Consider the following 19,998-nt stretch of genomic DNA (forward strand, 5'->3'; position numbering starts at 1 on the left):
GTCCAAGCTTTGAATGTGATTATTAAAATGCTTCCTTGGCTTTGAAAACATCATGCAACATTTGAAGATTCTAACAAATATCTCTCAGCAGATTTCCTTAACTTTAAACATAATTAAATAGAAATAATGAACAAAATAAAGATGAACTGAACCTAATTTGCCATTCAGAGCATGAATTTGGGCGTTTCAGAAACAATAAATGCAAGTGCGGTAGAGGAAAGGAACATCCTGCATTTAAAAAACACGATGAAGCGAGAAGATCCTGATAAAACAGAATGCGGCACATTCACTGCTTTAGCTCAATATCTTGTTTTCATATTGTTAGCAGAAAAATCACAATTTAAATGTAATTACTGGCCCACCCCTACTGTGCATGTTTGCAGTAATGAAGGAAAGTGAGGGTTGAGTGTGAGGGTGTGGCTCAATGATGTGTTTTTAATGGTTCTTGGGGGAAAAAATAAAGCTCTTTGTGGCACAAAGGAATCAGAGAGGCCGGTATGACTATTCTCTGTTTCTGTTTTGAGTAAAGTGATGCATTTATTGAATCTGGACCAAAACACATCAAAAGACAAACACCTTTAATCCTAACTTGGAAGATTAGAAGTTACTTTGACTGACATTATAGACATGGAAAAGAAACAACTTTTATTTATGTTTATGTTTTGTAATCTGTTCATGAGTGATGGGAAGGTGGAGCATGGGGTGTAAATGTGGATTAATGCTTGTGTTGCCCAATTTCTCACCTATGGTGATGAAATGTGCATAATTAGCAAAAAAATAAGGGTGCAAATATAAAAGGGTGGGCTCAGCTGCAGACATAGAGGAGCTCAGAGTAAAGCCACTGATCCTTCATGTGGAAAGAAGCCAACTGAGGTGATTCAGAAATCGACTGGGAGCCTCCCTTCTGGGTTTTCTGGGATGCCCAACTTGGAGGAGACCCTGGGACAGACCCAGATCATACTGGAGATTATTTATCTCATCATGTCTAGGAATGCCTTTGGATCTCCCTGGAGGAATTGGAAAGTCTGAAAAACCCAGCTTAGCCTGCTGACACTGCAACCCGACTTCAGATAAGCAGAAGATAAGTTTTGAGTGGATTCTGTTACAAACAGATTAATTTACTCATAAATGTGCCCACTTCTAACATATATTTAGGAAAGCATAACTGTAACATTTATGAATAAATCAAATAAATGGCACATTGGGTGAGATAATTAGAAAAGAGGCCACTTTCATGAGTAAATTATGGTATGAGACGTGTGTTTTGGGTTGTTTCCACATGGTAAGTGCTTATTTGCTATAACATTTACACACTCACAAACCACCAGCTATCAAAATCCATAACTGCTGCATCCATTCCTACAGTCTGTGGGATCAGATAGCACGCGGACTGCATGTGCATGTTTCCTCCAGGAGAGTGACAAGTACATCTGTGGAATTATACACACAGGCAAGCAAAAATTCCTGCACATCCTTCCCTGCATAAAGTAAGAATTTTGGTATGAAGGTTTGCAGCAGCACTCTGCGTGTAGATATGAGTGTGTGTGTGTGTGTGTGTGTGTGTGTGTGTGTGTGTGTGTGTGTGTGTGTGTGTGTGTGTGTGTGTGTGTGTGTGTGTGTGCGCGCTTGTCGCCTTTGAAGTGAAGGACCTACCCTCGCCTTGAAGTCCACAGCTGCCCCTCTGTTAAGCAGCAGTGTTGCTACGTTGATGTTGCCGTAGTGAGCTGCAATATGCAGAGGAGTGAAACCGCTCTGAGAGAGACGAGAGAGACAAGACACACAGGAAGAGAAACAATTAAAGAGGAAGGAAAAAGAAGCAGCAACTGTCTAATAATGAGCAATAAGCAAAGCATGATTGGACATTACATGTAAGAGCATCTTGCTAAAAGCAGACTAACAGAGCACAGCAGACCAGAGCTGAGCAGGAGTCAGACATGCTTTGAAAATTTCAACATAAAAGGAGTGGACTTATATAAGAAACACAAACTCCCTAGCCACTTTATTAGGCAAGCTGATAAAGTCCAACAGCACTACCAATTATTCTTATGACGGGCAATTGGCATTAATTTAACTGTTTGCTTAATGCTGGTGTTCTATTGGACAGATTTAAATTCAAATATAAATTTGTCCAATGCAAATTGCTACCTCAGTAACATCTCTGTTTCCACCTGACTGACAATGTCGATCAAAACAGAATGCTAACATGTATGTTTATATTAAGGTTTGCAGATGTACCTAATAAAGTGGCCACTGACTGCATATTTCAACTTTTTTGTGAAATTATTGTGGTAAGTATACAGCATTTAACACTGTCTGACACAATACAAACAAAAATAAGAACCTACCAAATAAAAAAAGCATGCAGATTAAAAAACAAATGCAAATACTATGTGTCTCATTAAGCTTTTGTTTTCATTCCTAAAAAACTCCTTGCTATATGCTTTTATCTGACAGGAAGCAGCATGCAGGTGAGCATGCATCTATTTTAGTTGAGTTTGTAAGACTGCTTTTAAGAAACAGTGACTGAAAAGCCTAAACTATTGCCATTTTTTAAGACTTTTAAGTTACCGGCTCACTGAACATGAACGGCTTAAAAAAACAAAGAAATCATTCATTTAGTTTGATCATTTCGAACTGTTCATTCTTAGCTTGTTTCCCAAAATTATTTTTTGCAGCAACAAGCAGTGCATGCCAAAAAATTAATGTTTCTACATCAAATAACAAATAAAAATATTGTAACTCAAGTGGGATCACAGTACAGAGAGATGCTACTGTGAAGGGAGAAAGAAATGTCAACAACACAAGGATATTACACAACACACATAAATACAACTCCAAAAAGACAACAAGACTAGCTAATGCATTTTTTTTATTTCAAAGTTCTTTTTGAGTTTTTGCTTTGCTAACTGATGTGGTTTCCAACACGTCATTTCACATGTCAGCTGGGTGCAATGGTCTGATAAACCAATGCCCATTACTGCTGGATACAGTTACATGTTACAAGCATGTAAGGGTTCAGGGCATTCACTTTTGTAAAATCACAATTCTTTGTATGAACAAAACCACTCAAACTAGCTATTTTCCCCATCTGTAATCCTTAAGCTACAGTATGATAAGCTGAAGTCAACTGAAGCTTGTCATTAGCTTCCCAGTTATTGCAAAATATCTTACTCTTGACAAGAAAATGAATAAAAATATTACATAAATTGTAGTTACATTTAAAAGTTTACATTGTAATTCTAAACATCATATTTTAGACTAAATGAGAATGTACCCAGTAATGAACTCAAGATGAAGAGTATGCGAACACAGCAGTATTCACATGAACTGGCTACTGCTACTTTTTGCATGAGAAAAATCACATCAACAAAAGAATTTTCTTTGTTGATTTTATTTAATTTGAATAAAAATTAGGCTGTGCTGTAGCAGTTTATCTTCCTGATGACCACGATGATTTCATGCATCCCATAAACTCTGGATTTATGGTAAAGATAAAGTTCTTTTTTAAGTTATGCAAACTCAAATCTTACACCTTGATGCCTCTGCTGAGCTCTTTTTTTTTTTTTTTTTTTTTTTTTACATTTTCCTCCTCTTTTAGTTTTGTTTTCCCTAATCCTGTGTTGGTACCCTGCTGGATTTCACTGATAGAAGCTCAATTACCTCCACCAAAGACATTTTAGTAGTGGTTTGGTTTGTCTCTTTGTTTTCAGCATTACTCCAAAAGTTTTGGGCGGATTTGCAGTAAAGCAACACAAAACACAATGGAAGTTGAATAAAAACAGAATAGAAGTAGAAAAAATACAGAAAAAAACACAGAAATATTTTGGGGGAGACACTAACGTGACAGAACAGCTCCTGAAATAAAGGAAACCGAAACACAATAAGGATTGCACCAGGAGACGCTTAAAAGAAGTGGAGGATTCATCTGTTTTGTGAGGAAGAAAAGGATGCTAGGTAAAGTGTACTTTAATTGCATAATTCATATAATGCACGTTTCCTATCTGTTTACTGTTAGCTTGTCATATAGCTGTTCTGTCACATTAGTGTCTCCTCAACAACTCTTCAGGATTGTTTTAAGGTTTTAGTTTTTTCCTGTTATAATAATTCAACTTTCACTGTGTTTTATCCAACTCCTGTTGTGATTTGTGCACTTTTGGAGCCTATTTCTAGTCTCTACTGTTTCTTTCGGTTGAAGTGGGTTTGACCTTTCAGAGCCACCATACCTTGGCACAACTTCGAAAAATTTTACTTTTGAATCCACATCTGGAATTTTCCATCTAGGAATTTTTTGAGGATTCTTTAACCTTGTGAGACTGGGCAAAAATTTGGGGCATTTTGCATTACACTTTTACAAATATAGGTTAAATGTATGTAATAACAATTTGGACACATGGTGTAGATGTTCCCAAGAACATATTACAAACTAATCTAAAACCAGATATCATTTTAGATGCAGGGACTATAAACTTATAGATATTTATATCAGATATTGGCTGGTTCGGACTCAAAAAGTTGGAACTTTGGACACCTGGAGGCTATACACTGGTATTGTACTGGAACTGGAAGAAGTTGAATGTGTCTTGGACTGCACTTATATAAACCATGAAACAAAAATAAAATACATTTATTTAAATTAAGTTAAAATCAAGTAGGTATTACTTTTCTGCAAAGTGCTATGTGTAATATGACTGTGATGATATACTGATTGTATTACCCTAGTGTAGAAATACATTATGCAGTGCATCTGGAAAGTATATGCAACACTTCACTGGTTCCACATTTCGTCACATTACAGCCTTATTCCAAAATGGAATATGAATAAGTTCATTTTCCCCTCAAAATTCTACAAAATACCCCATAATGACAAAGTGAAAAAGGCTTGTTTCAAATTGTTGCAAATTTATTAAGAGTTAAAAACTGCCTATATAAAGTTGCATAGTTAACAGTGCATGTCAGAGCACAAACCAAGCTATAAAGTCCAAGAAACTGTCTGTAGACCGATGACACAGGATTGTATTGTGGAACAGATCTGCGGAAGGGTACAGAAAAATTCTGCAGCATTAAAGATTCTAATGAGCACAGTGGCCTCCAACATCCGTTAATGAAAAAGGTTTCTGAAGCACTCCACTAATCAAGCCCGTATGGTCGAGTTGCCAGATGGAAGGCACGCCACAGTAAAAGGCACAGGACTGGAGTTTGCCAAAAGGCATCTGAAAGACTCTCAGACCATGAGAAATGAAAATTCTCTGGTCTGGTGAAACCACAATCAAACTCTTTGATCTGCATGCCAAGCATCATGTCTAGAAGAAACCAGGCACCACTCATCACCTGGCCAATACCATTCCTACAGTGAAACATGGTGGTGGCAGCATCATGCTATGGGAATGTTTTCAGCAGCAGTAACTGTGAGGCTAGTCAGGGTCAATTGGAAAGATGAATGCAGAAATGTACAGGGACATCCTTGATGATAACCTGCTTCATCTTTCAACAGTACAACGGCTGCAAGCACACAGCCAAGAACACAAAGTAGTGCCTTTGCAAGCACTCTGTGAATGTCTGTGAGTGGCCAAGCCAGAGCTCAGACTTGAAACCACACTAACGTCTCTGGAGAGATCTGAAAACAGCTATATATCGACGCCCCCCATCAAACCTGATGGAGCTTGGGAGGGTCTGCAGAGAAGGATGAGAGAAATTGCCCCAAAACAGCCAAGATTGAACAGCAGCATCATACTGAAAAAGACTTTGGACTGTAATTGCAATGCTGCAGAAGTTTTTCTGTACCCTTCTCAAGAACTGTGTCACAATACAATCTTGTCTCGTAGGCAATTTCTTGGAATTTATGGCCTGGTTTGCGCTCAGACATGCACTGTCAACTATGGGATGTTATATAGACAGCTTTTTACTTTTAATAAATTTTTTAAGATTTTCAAGAAAGATTTTTTCATTTTGTCATTATGGGCTATTGCGTGTAGATTTTTGAGGTGAAAAATGGATTTAATTCATTTTGGAATAAGGCTGTAACATGACAAAATGAGGAGCAAGTGAAACGCTGTGAATCCTCCAGATGCACTGCGCTGCTGAATTTACAATGCTATAAACTATAGCAGCGAGCCACTGCATACACAGAAATAAAAAAGTCAAAATGCCATGCAGGCTTAAAAAAATGGGCACATGGGTTCAGCAGCAAAAGCTTTCATGCCAGCATTTAGTGCTAGTGCTCATGCTAGCAGACAGAAGGCTTTGCAATGGTGACCATGAGTGAATAATGAAGAGAAGAGAAGAGAAGAGAAGAGAAGAGAAGAGAAGAGAAGAGAAGAGAAGAGAAGAGAAGAAGGAGAGAAGATGTACCTCTGTTGTTCTATTCACCATCATCTAGAAGGGAAAAGGGGGGATTTGTAAGAAAAAGGAACAAGTAGAGGGAGGAACAAAAGAAGGAGGAGAGAATGAGGTGGTTAGTGCACCACAACAAGAACAACTGCAACACCAACAACATGGTTGCATCAAGCTATAGGATGGGTATGTGACAATGTGGCTGTAAACAATGAAAAGAACCAAAAAGCAGTCACAAAGAAGTACACAAAACTGGGGAATGGACTGCAACTCTCCCTTACAGTGTGTATTTGTTCTACAATGAGAATGGTCCTTGGGGTAAATGTAGCTGTATTGTTGTTTTTGATGATACTGTTTCTTGCCCTGAGTGCCTCTAAAAATCCAAAATATGAACACTTGCTCAATTTTTGTCCCACAGAAAACTTGTCTGGGACTTAAACGACTAATAGAAATATCAACACAGAACAACAGAAGGAACTTATAAATATTCATAGCCCAATGATACCCTGAGGGAATTATACACACACACACACACCACAAGTATACAGGTGTATTGGGGGAAGGGTAGTCAAGGCCACAGCTTAAGGTGTACCCTTAATTAATCCAGAGAATCACATAATTCAAAATGTATTCCATATTAATGGAAGTCTTGAACAATTTTGTTGTTAGTAGACTATCCTTAGTTTTTATATAGATACTCTAAAAGCATCTTAGTCTTTAGCAAAGACAATCTCTTTTCTGCCCTATCCTATAATATGTAATATGTGATTGATGGTCAGTTCCATGCAAATAAAGTACAAATGACATTTGAACCCATGTTACTTGCAAATATTTTTGATGTTTGAGATTTTGTCCCATTACATTACATTTCAGTTATATCACTGTTTTTGAGATTGGGGTTTATTGTCATTAATATACAGAAATAATTTAATATAATGTACATAATTCAATGTAGTTTGATATATGGACAGTTTATTGTTTGTGAGACTTCAGTCACTAAATCTGAGACTGAAAGTAAAGGAAACAGGAAATGGGATTTTTAAAAGACAAATGGTTCTGTTTTCTACATCACCAATGGAAATAAAGTCTTTAGACATGGTTGGAAAAAAAAGAAATAGGTGTAATAGTTTGGAAATATCCTTATTTCCTCTCATGATTGAAGTAAAGTGAGAAGATGTAGCCCACCTTGATGTTTGTATGCTACGGTCAGCAGTTATCTAACCACCGCTAACCCTCGCAGGTACCTTCGTAAAGAAAGACGTAACAGGAATCGGACCCATATTACATGAAAGTTGTCATGGGACTATGAATGAGTAAGACCAGATCTCAGACACGACAAAACAGCAGGTCATTATGGGAAGTGTAGTCCAGCTCATAGCTCATACCTTAGACTCCACATCAGCATTGTGGTCGTTCTGGAGGAGGAGGGCGGCAGCCTTGGTGTCATCTTTACGTGCAGCGATGTGCAACGCTGGGAGGCGGACCTTGCCCTTGGTGTCATTTTCCAGCAAAAGGGAAACTACCTGGTCATGGCCCTGCTGCAGTGCAACCGCCAGCGGAGTGAAACCATCCTGCAAACCAGAAAAAGTCAACTGTAAGCTATAAATGTCACCTCAGACACAATAAAGTGATTATGTGTTAAGTGTTTTCCCAAAGTACGACACCCTTTAACAACATACGGTAAGATGGCAGTGAATACATGCTAATGTAATGCACATATTTTATCATGTAAAACCTCTTAGCTTAGCAAGGTAATAGTTGCTATTGCACTAGAAAATTACAGCTAAGCCTGAAGGTGAATGTCAATAGTTTTTCAGGTATTTGGGCAAAATTGGAAGCATTATAATAATAATAAAATAATAACAATGGTAAAATTGGTAGAAAAGAGCAACTTAAACATGACTATCTTTAAAAAAACTTTCAAGAAACTCATCTGAGTTCAGGATGCTGCTTACACTACTAGGAAGTACTTTTAACTGCTCTCTTATTTCCCAATAGGTCACCACAGCAGACGGCTCTGCATATTCGATTCGGCACAGATTTTTTTTTTACTAAATACCTTTCCTGAAGGAATCCTCCCCTTTATCTGAGCTTGGGACCGTCACTAGGATTAAACTGGCTTGTAAACCCCTGACACTGGATTTGTGTCTCCACCCGGAATCAAACTGGGAATATTTTGCCTGTAAAGCAAAAATGTGTTGACCACCAGCTGCTTCTACTTTCATTTTCTTTCTATTAAAAGTTGTAAAGTCTATGAAAGTCGTCAAAAATATCAGCCTTATATATAATAATATATTTAAGTCTGGAAAAAAGTGGTGGGTAAACCTACATATAAAGGTATAAAGTATTTAAGCACACCAGGTCACCTTTTCCAAAGCTCACCTGATGTGATTTAAAGTCCTGCAGTGGGAATTAAACATGTTTTATACATGACATTTTTTTGGCTGCTGGTGCTTTAAATCATCAGCCAAAAAAATCGAATCAAACACCTTTGAGGTGTCTGCCTGCTGTCCTTACAGCCTGGCCATCCTCTGTAAAATTGCATGATATAAATCAGGGCTGTCGGCTTATAAAGCAGATGAGAGGGACACAGGGCCAGTGTGCCTCCAGAGTCCTGTTAGTATTATTTTCTCATCCGAAGCACTGCAGTTTGGACGCCATCTGTAAATATGGGGCAAGAAGAGGAGTGTGCTTGCATCTCCTTTCGGAGGTTTCAACACAACCTTAATCAGAGCTAAGAATCCTAAAATATCATCTTAATAATCATGGACACTCCTTTCTTCTTGACGTCAGCTGACAGTCACACTTTCAGAGATGGCATATGATACGCTTGTAGCTGCTTCTAGCTGGTAAAGTGACAGCTGTTCGTGATTCAGGCACGTCGCTTTTATAAGACAATGAGAGACTTAATCAAGTCGCCTTTGTTCTCTCAGAGCCTGAACTTTTATTTTCTTGCTGCTGTGAATGTGACTAATACTCTCAGAGTGAATTCAATTACACATTTTCACTTCAAGTTCATAATTTCAGATTACACACATTAAATCTGATGCCTGTCTACTGACGTCCAACACGGAAGAAGCATAAAATGACAGATTCTTAAGTTGGCACTCACAGATTGCGCTCTATATTTAAAACATTTCGGCAGCTATCAAACTATTCATCCATTCAATCGGCAGCTGGCATGATTAAAAACCAAAAACTATAATCTTTTGTGGGTGGTGTTTTTAACGTCACTGGTTCCTCCCTTTTGTGTTGGTCCCCCCATGAGGAAAATGCCTGACATTGTCATAGAACTCCTTAGGAACTTGTTGAGAGTTAAATTAGGAACGATACTAACTGTAGTAGGGCTGAGAAAGATGCATGTTATGCATGTTAGAGTCAGAGGTTGCAGTGAACAGTGGCTAACAGAATGCTACATAGCTAGCAAGCCTTAAAGGCAGATGGTTAACACCCAAACTGACAATAAAAACAGTTCATGTGAAGGAGATCTTTCAGGTTAACTCCTTTCTCGCATAAACATGTTTGTCTGATAAACATAAACACAACTATTTTAAACCAGAATGTCAATGACAATCATCTGCCACAGATGGCTACCCCTCCCTGAGCCTGGTTCTGCTAGAGGTTTCTTCCTCTTAAAAGGGAGTTTTTCCTTCCCACTGTTGCTAAAGTGCTTGGTCATAAGGGATCATCTGACTGTTGTGGTTTCTCTGTATTATTGTAGGGTTTTTACTTTACAATATCAAGCGTCTTCAGGTGGCTGTTGTTGTGATTTGGCGCTATATAGATTAAAGAGAATTGAATTAAACTGAACTTTAATGTAGAAGAAAATGTGATTCTGAGTGAATTTGAACCCCTTATATGACCACTGTGTGCAAGTTTCACTAAATTCTGAGCAATCTTCTAGGAACAGCGATTCTTGTGAATCGTGGATAATTTTTACGTCTTACAGTAGATTAAGCTTATTGGTCCTTGAGTGAGAAAAGCTAAAAAGTAGTTATGTATAAAATATGAGTTTATCATAAAATGACCCAACTGTTACTATAAAATAGCTTGGCTGCTTTATGGTTAAACTCAAGACACTAGTTGACACTGAGACACTGGCAATCACCTTTATAATTCAACAATATTTAAGTCCCTATGATCAAATTTACATACAGCCGCTGAACAAGTAAAGGGCAATCACATAACCATTCAGCAATTTAGGCATTTTAGTTTTAGACACTGTAAGTGCTTTAGTAAGTTCAGTGTCTCACTTAAGAACAAACGGAAAGGAAATTTAGCTGCTAATGGACACATACTAGGACGCAGACAAGATGAGATTGCATACTGCCTACAAACACAAAGACACACACACACACACATATACATACTATATATAGACACTGACTCACGCAGGCAATAAGATAAATGTAAGATGCTACTAGGAGAGCGTCTATGACTCATCAAAGGAAAGATTCCTTGCAAGGAAAACAATATACTCTGCATGTATGTGTGTCTTTGTGTGTTTATGTGTGTCTGTGTGCACACTTGTATGTTTATATAGGACACCAACTGTCTAGATAAAACCAACTCGGCATCACTAGACACCCACACATTAAAGCCGAAACTCCCCCCTCATCCAACGCCGCTCACACAAATAATCAGTGAGGGCGAGAAACAAACACACCCTCGCCTGCACAGACACGCACACACACACAGAGGCACGTGCATAAACAGGCTGACACACATTCATAATGTGATCCAAAAACATGTTTGCAAAACACACCCACACATGCGCATACCCCTGGGCACACAAACACATTCAAATGCATAAATTTAGGCTTTGTAAGAATTTTAAAGGTCACAATCCATCCCTAAGCACTAGCTCCCGTTTCATCTGATTTCGGAATCAGGAAAAGAAAAAAAAAATAGTTTAATGTCCTAAAAATACTTTGGGACTCAAACAACAGCATCAGCAGCCTCAAACAAAAAGGCAAAGACAGGGTTTTGATATTCCTTTAAAAGCTTAAAAATGGAAAGTGACAGAGCACAATTTCCTTCTTACCAAAATAGCACAAGCCAGTTTTTGAACAATACAAAGCGAGTTATTAAAAAAATCAAGTTATTCTGATGGGGTATCAGCAAAGTTGCACACTAAAAATAAAGAGATTTTGTAAAGCCCCTTATAAAGTGATGGCAAAAAAGATGATTCTAATATCCTCAAATATAGACAAATATTTCTTATAAAGGCTTTGTTCTCTAATTAAATGCTTAAACATGAATTATTAAACAGCAGGAGTTGCTTCATAGATATATTTCCTCACATGAATAATTCACATTGGTCTCACCCCACTGGAGTAGTCACAAAAAGGGTGAAAAGAGGAGAAGAGTGAGATGTGGTGGAATAAGAGGGGAGCAGGAGGAGACGGAGGCAGACAAAAGAATGATGGAGGGCATGAAAAAGAAATGAGGAGGAGAGAAAAGGAAGAAAGACGAGGAGGAAAAATGAGGTGCCACGAAGGCCTGAGTGAAATGTCTCAGACACAGTTCTGTAAACACCACACTAATACTAATACTAATAAGATAAAAGCAGCATCAAATGTGCATTTGCAGAACACATCAGCAGAACATAAAAGGCACCTCTCTAATTACCTTCAAACTAAAGCTTTAAAGTATATTTTAAAAGGATGAGTCTGATTGATCCCACTTACAACATTGTACGGGTATCTGATACCTGGTATTTTTTATCTTTGTGCACTTTGGAGCTTCATTGTTTCCTGTCCTGTCATTATTTTTCACAGGAGCACAACATATCTATTAATCCCTATCTAAAAACTTTGATTAGCTCCTTTTTAAATAATGTTTGCTCAAATAACAGCTGTTTTATACAGAATAAAAACTGAAAAAAGAACTATATTTATGAGATGTTTCTGCATCACTAGCAGAAATTAAATGACCTGTTAGGGCTGAGTGCAACATTTAAGGTACTGAAACCAAAAACTAAATGGACAGCAAGTACAGAATAACATCATGACAGTATAATCTTTATGTGTTCTGCATACTGCTTCAGTTGACAACTTAACCAAGATGGCGCCGAGTATGGCAGCCTCGTCGCGAGCTCCCCCAAGCAACAGCTGTTTTTTGTGTTTAATTTTACTTTTTCTTTATTTTTTCACGAGTAGCACATGTCTCCTTGTGTACGACCGACAAACCTTACTGGACATAAAAGATGGACTTTCTCATCACTTTCCAGAGTTCAAGTTTTGCAACACGGACCCTCCGTTTGCAGACCCCCCATTCATCTCACCTGAGACGCCTTTGTTCTGGGCCCGTGGAGGCCGCAAACGCCGACGCAGAGGGAGAAGATCTGGCGTTCTGGTTCGACTGAGACGGCGCACTAACAGACCACCGTTACCCAGTTTATTACTGGCTAATGTGCAGTCTCTGGAGAACAAGCTGTGCGAGCTTCGGGCACGGATCTCATTCCAGCGAGAGATGCGGGACTGCTGCGTGATCTGCCTCACAGAAACCTGGCTATTGGACAAGGTACCGGACTCCGCAATACAACTACCGGGGTTCTCTGTGCACCGCGCGGACAGGTCACAGGAGCTTACTGGGAAAAGCAGAGGCGGTGGTGTATGTTTCATGATCAACAACAGCTGGTGTGATTATGCGAACGTGCACCCGGTCAAATCTTTCTGCTCACCGGACCTGGAGTACCTGATGATTAAGTGCCGGCCATTCTGGCTACCAAGGGAATTCACAGCAGTGATTATTACGGCGGTTTACATTCCCCCACAAGCCGACACTGACCGAGCACTCAGGGAACTGTACAGCGCGATCAGCAGTGAGGAAACCGCACACCCAGAGGCGGCGTTTATCACGACCGGGGACTTTAATAAGGGTAACCTGAAGAAAGTCTCACAAAAACTACACCAACACATCCATTTCAGCACTCGTGGAGACCGGCTTCTTGACCACTGCTACACCTCTTTCCGGGATGCATACAAAGCCCTCCCCCGCGCCCCATTCGGCCAATCAGATCACCGCTCCATCCTGCTCCTGCCCGCCTACAGGCAGAAGCTGAAACAGGAAGCTCCAACCCTGAGGGCGGTGCACCGGTGGTCGGACCAATCGGAGTCTACGCTGCGGGACTGTTTTGATCACGCGGACTGGGAAATGTTTCACGTGGCTGCTAAAGACATTGATGAGTACACAGACTCAGTCTGCGGATTTATCAGAAAATGCGTGGAAGATGTCGTCCCATCCAGAACAGTTAAATCCTTCCCAAATCAAAAACCCTGGATTAACGGAGATGTTCGCACAGCACTGGCGGCACGGAGCACCGCTTTTGCCTCCGCGAACACATCGGACTACAAACACGCACATTACCAACTCCGGAAGACGATCAAAGCAGCCAAACGTGAGTACAGGGACAGGGTGGAGCAACAGATTGACAACCCTCGGAGTATGTGGCAGGGACTAAACACGATCACAGACTTTAGAGGGAAAACCAGCACACCGCAGACCACGGCCTCTCTGTGTGAGGATCTAAACGTATTCTACGCTAGATTCGACACAGCGAACACCACGAGACCGGACAGTGTGCGCACCGCGGATGACGTCAGTGCGCACACTGTGTCTGAGGAGGATGTGCGGAAGTGCTTCAGGAGGGTGAACGCACGCAAAGCTACTGGTCCGGACGGGATTCCCGGCCGCGTCCTCAAGTCATGCGCGGCTCAGCTGGCTGGAGTGTTTACACACATCTTCAACCTTTCCCTCTCTCTGTCTGTAGTCCCAGCCTGCTTCAAAATGGCCACCATCGTCCCTGTACCCAAATCCTCCACCATCTCCTCATTGAACGACTGGCGACCCGTAGCCCTGACCCCCATCGTGAGCAAATGCTTCGAGAAGCTGGTCAGGGACTTCATCTGCTCTGCACTACCCGACTCACTGGACCCTCTACAGTTCGCATACCGCCACAACAGGTCCACTGATGATGCCATAGCCCTGACACTCCATGCTGCCCTGTCACACCTGGAGAAGAGAGACACGTATGTGAGAATGCTGTTTGTAGATTACAGCTCAGCATTCAACACCATCGTTCCCTCGAAGCTGGACAGGAAACTGCAGGATCTAGGACTGAGCAGCTCCCTCTGCAGCTGGATCCTTAACTTCCTGTCTGACAGACGCCAAGTGGTCAGACTGGGCAGCACCACCTCATCCCCCATCACACTGAACACTGGTGCTCCACAGGGGTGTGTACTGAGCCCTCTCCTGTACTCACTCTACACCTACGACTGCACGGCCACTAGAAACTCCAACATCATTGTGAAGTTTGCGGACGACACTACAGTGGTGGGTCTTATCACCAACGGTGATGAGACGGCCTACAGGGAGGAGGTCAGCGCCCTGACCCACTGGTGTCAAGACAACCATCTCACCCTCAACGTCGCAAAGACAAAGGAGTTGATAGTGGACTTCCGGAGGTGCAGAGGAGTACACACCCCCATCACCATCAACGGCGCCGCTGTGGAGAGAGTGAGCAGCTTCCGCTTCCTTGGTGTACATCTGGCTGAGGATCTTACGTGGTCAGTACACATAAACAAAACAGTGAAGAAGGCGCAGCAGCGCCTCTTCTTTCTCAGGAGACTGAAGAGATTCGGCATGAGCCCCCGCATCCTCAGGACCTTCTATCGCTGTGCCATTGAGAGCATCCTCACTGGATGCATCACCACCTGGTACGGCAACAGCACCGCTCACAACCGCAAAGCTCTCCAGAGAGTGGTGCGGTGCTCTGAACGGATAATTGGAGGTGAGCTTCCCTCCCTCCAAGACATCTACAGGAAGCGGTGCCTGAGGAAAGCGGAGAGGATCATCAAGGACTCCAGTCACCCCAGCCATAAACTGTTCAGACTACTTCCATCAGGAAGGAGGTTCTGCAGCATCCGGTCCCGTACCAGCAGACTGAGAGACAGCTTTTTCCATCAGGCCATCAGACTGCTGAACACTTCATAGACACCTCACCCTCACTACTGGAACTTCAACATTATGCACTCCATACTGTATATAAATACCACTGTTTTGCACATACCAACCTCTGTATATTTTATATATCTTATTTTATTGTTTACTTTATTTCATTTGTAAAACATGTATATACATACTATATACACACTCAAACACACACACGTAGAAAAACATATTTAGTATACACATTCAGTAATGTATATACCTTTACATATTGTACATATATTTATTACTTTTTAGATTAGCCATTTTTATATTTTGCTTGTTTTACATTATTGTATTTTGCACAACTCTGTTGCTTGTGAAGCTCGCACACAAGAATTTCACTCACATGTACTGTACCAGTGTACCTGCACATGTGATGTGACGATAAAAAAGTGATTTGATTTGATTTATTCTTTATGTCCGATCTGCCGAACACTTTTTCTTTGTAATCCACATAACTGCATCTGTATATGTATATATCGCTAGATGCTCATTTTATTCTCCTTTGAACATGTGGTGGACTGGATCGAGATACTTCAGGGACCTCCTGGCCCTCCTTTGCCCACGTGTGATCTAGACTTTAAGATTCCCAACAACATAGCCAAAATTTAAACTGTACAGATGCTTGTATTTAAATGATTCATACTCAGAATGTCGTCATTAGTGCTAACCTTAGCCTATCCCTACATTTTGTATGAAAGGAAAATTAACTTGTTTGGAAGAAATTATAAAGTTTTTTCATGTGTCAGTTAGAATGATTATGGATCAGAAACTGAAAGATGTGACTAAAATGAAAAACGATCATCACACTTTAGTCTTGCAGCGGTGGCAGTCGGCCGTCTGCTTTACTACTGCAGATGATGGATCGCTGTGTCACACTCACAGCGTAGCGTTTGGTCTCGCCACTCATGCTTTTTCTCCTGTTAACGTCACCGGTTCCTCCCTCTGCTGGCAGCTGAAGACAGTCAAGGTCACTCTGAACGAACACATGCTGCTGCTGCTCCCGTCTCTACCTCCTTCACTCTAATCACTCTGCCTCTTTACTCCCTCTAGGCAACAGATTAATCTCTGAAAAATAATTATTTTTTCTAACCCTAATAAACAGTGACCTCATATGTTACACCGGTCGTCTACTAAATGAGCTAGCGGGTGCAGGCACTAATCTAACATTTGAAACAAAGAAACCGATGGTCATAATGTTGCAATGTAATTACAGAGGGGGTTGGTAGCTGTTAGAAGATGTTATGGGTTTGTGAGCATGTGCAAACACATGTTAGGTTGTGTCTTTGTGTTTTGTGTATGTGTATGAGAGACTGCCTTTACCTCAGTGGCGATGCTCTGGCTGGAGCCATTGTCCAATAAGAACTGCACCACATCCAAGTGATTCTCCTGCGCTGCCATATACAGCGGAGTGAAGCCATTCTGCAGAGAAACAAAAGAAGAAATGATGCTGTTAATGTTTAAAAAATGACACATTCTAACAGATTCTCGATCTATGTGTCACAAGGATAGGGAATTTAAACATTAGAGGTAATTAATGAAACTTTACCAAGCCAAAAACAGCGCAAGAACACCGAAGCATGCTTTATTTTGTATATATTGATAAAGTGTTTGCGTGCTTGTAGAAAAAATTACTTCTATTAGTACCAAATAATAGTGTCTCAGTTAAAGTCCAGTTATATAAAATAATGACCCTTACAGAAAGAAAGATGTGATTGTCATTTCTCACCCCAAAGAAATTATCATATATTGGAAAAAACAGAAATATGAATAAAATTCTGCATGTGGACTGAAAGACATTATGTAGACATCTATACCTTCTTTCTAAAGAAAAATATAGAACCTGTACAGTAAAACACATTTGACAAAACAAACTAAATAAAGTTACAATACAAATGATTAAAAAGACTAGTGTTAATAGACTAAAAACACAACAAATGTTGGTCAGACTGATATCAAGGAGTCAGGTGATAAGGTGATTAATCCCGTTAATATCTCTGCTTACATTAGGTCATTGTGGGCAGTGCTGAAACATCAATAAGCAGTACTGCTTTTTGGCAATATTGGCTTTATAGGATTTCTGCAATAATGTGATAAAGCACCTTGATGTGTCAGGTGTGAAATTGACTGCAAAACAGGTTTTTATTCTATAAAAGGTTTCTTAATTTAATTTTCAGAAAACTTGATTGCCACACGTTGCTATTATACACTAAAACTATGATGACCCAATCATACTTGAGAGTAGGGAGATTGTTTTTCCCTGACTCCCACCACCCCACACAAATGTTATATTCCAGCAGCGTTATCATGGTGTACATACCGTCACCTCAACACATACCTCACACCTGATAAGAGTGTAGATAAAAGTCAATCTGGGGCTGAAGCTGACAAGTGTGTGTGTGTGTGTGTTACCACACTAGATATAAGAAAACATATCTCCATAGCAACACAGGCATCCAAAAACCACTTCAGCATGCAAAAAAACTCCTCTTCATCCTCCTCTTCCATTCTTTGTAGTTATTCTGGTGTCACTGCACCAAATGCTTTTCTCGTTATACACATAATTTAAAGGGGGCAAATTATGCGAAATCCACTTTTTCATTCTTTTGAATCATAATTATATGTCCCCGGTGTGTCTAGTGACCCAGAAAGTATAAGAGAAGAAGACCCCCTCCTGTCTCCATAAAGCATTTTTCAGAACAATCATTTTTATCCTTTATTGGACAGGGACAGTAAAGCATAGACAGAAAAGTAGAGAGAGACTAATGGGGATTAACATGGAGGAAATAGACTGGGTCATTTTTGAAACAAGGCCCCTGCAGCCTTCAGCATATGGGTTGCCTGTTCAAAAAACTTAGCTATAGTGACACTCTGGTTTACAAGCCCCTTTTAATGTGAGAAGAGAATAAGCACCACCCATTACTGTTGGAGAGATCCTAAACATTTACTCCTTAGATGCCGTGAACACAGTAACGTATTACAAATTATTTGTTACTTAATTATTCCTTGAAGAGAGCAATTTCGTTACACTGCTTGTTAGATTATTTTCATGTTACTCCATGAGAAGCGCTGAAATGCACTGTCTCATAATTACCAGCTAACAGCATAAACCTGAGGCTACAGTCCCACATAAACATACTGTCATACAAAACTAACTCTTTCTTTTAGTGTTTAAATGACACAAATTTGATTGCATGGTTAAAAACTAAAGCTTCGCATTGCCCGCTACTGTAATTCTACTGTGGAATCAAGCGTCAGTAGAAAAAGAGAGGACAAAATGCTGAAGTTCACACTGGGAAAAGCACTTGGCACTGTGCAGATAACTAAAGATACTTTTTAACCCAAGTATTGCAACTGCATTGTAACGACTAAATCTGGTACAGTGATGGACATTGGTGATGTACACTGGTAACTACTAGAATTTGCATAAAATCAATTGACCTTCTCCTACTCTTCAAGTAAAATCGGAGATGGAAAGAAGTTCAGGTCAGCACTAAAGATTAAAGGTCATCAATACTGATGTCATTTTCTTCCTCTCATCAGCTCCAGCCAAAGCCTTCACAGTGACATCATTATAGTTGCTGTGGCGACAAGTCCACTGTGAGTGTGTGCGCATCCTGACTATCGAATGTGGGCTAAGCTGCACAGCAGAGTTGCTGACACAGCAAGCAAATACACACACACACACACACAAATGGACCCTGTATGCACACATTCTTCTGGATGAATGCACGATCTCAAACATGGTCTTCCAACAGAGAAGATTTCACTGTACAGCCTTGTGAGTTCATGTGTCTGTGTTTTCGGGAGGGGATGCCTTACCTGAGACTGAGCATTGACGTTGGCACCGTGGGTGACAAGCTCCTTCACCACCTCTGTCTGTCCAGCAAGAGAAGCTATGTGGAGGGCAGTGTTTCCTTTCTAAAGAATAGAAACAAAACAAACATTTTAAATTTTAGGAAAACTTAGGAATAATTATTTTTAGCTTTTTGGATGCATGTAAAGGCCTGGGCTATGTGGATGTTTATGAGTCACACAGGAGAAATGTTTTGCATATTGCTTGTTTACAGCAGAGGTGCAAACTGCACACACATCTCTCTGGGGGAGTGCAGGAGAGTTAAAAGCAGCATGGATTGACTTAAGGCTATGGAAGCTTTTAAAGCACTTTTACAAGCTTCAGTGTCTGATTGCTGCAAGTGAAAAATATCACTTTTTATTAAAGTCCTATCTCAGTCAAACTTTAATATTTGCTGCAATATGATATCATTGTCTGTGACTTCTGTAAATCATAAATTAGAATTCACAGGAAAGGACAATTAATATAACTTTGGGACTCTGCTGTATCAAAATGATTCAGCGACAGCTTCATGTACGTACTGTGTGTGTATATATGCAAACTATGATTAGCACTAATCTCACAAACTATAAATAAAATTAGGCTAACAAAATAATAATTGCATCTTGCAATATAATTTATATAATTTATAATGTAAAGCTTGGAGAGAGCATATTCCCCCAAAACAGAAGACTGACAAACTGAATAAGTCTACAAATCAAAATCTGTTCATATCTGTTCATGAATATCATTCATTTTCACTGTCTTTTGTTCTGTTGGCAAGCACAGATTAAAGGGCTGCCCACTGAATGAAAATGAGCACACAATCTGAATCCATT

The 19,998-nt window shown here is 40.2% G+C and overlaps 1 protein-coding gene across 16 annotated transcripts in view; it reads right to left on the bottom strand.

Moving 5' to 3' along the window:
- Positions 1 to 19,998, bottom strand: part of ank3b (ankyrin 3b) — a 178,108-nt gene that overhangs the window by 71,123 nt on the left and 86,987 nt on the right. For 13 of the 16 annotated variants that reach the window (XM_063482630.1, XM_065471627.1, XM_063482619.1 and 10 more), the window contains exons 4-8: positions 19,147 to 19,245; positions 16,648 to 16,746; positions 7,716 to 7,901; positions 6,349 to 6,372; positions 1,654 to 1,752 (exon numbers count right to left, since the gene is read on the bottom strand). In XM_063482630.1, the coding sequence (XP_063338700.1) occupies positions 1,654 to 1,752; positions 6,349 to 6,372; positions 7,716 to 7,901; positions 16,648 to 16,746; positions 19,147 to 19,245 (507 nt within the window). The remainder of the gene's footprint in view (positions 1 to 1,653; positions 1,753 to 6,348; positions 6,373 to 7,715; positions 7,902 to 16,647; positions 16,747 to 19,146; positions 19,246 to 19,998) is intronic. The other 3 variants (XM_063482624.1, XM_063482621.1, XM_063482634.1) reach the window with 1 other exon arrangement.

The sequence above is a fragment of the Pelmatolapia mariae genome, linkage group LG8 (genome assembly GCF_036321145.2).
Source record: "Pelmatolapia mariae isolate MD_Pm_ZW linkage group LG8, Pm_UMD_F_2, whole genome shotgun sequence".
In the NCBI taxonomy this organism is placed as follows: domain Eukaryota; kingdom Metazoa; phylum Chordata; class Actinopteri; order Cichliformes; family Cichlidae; genus Pelmatolapia; species Pelmatolapia mariae.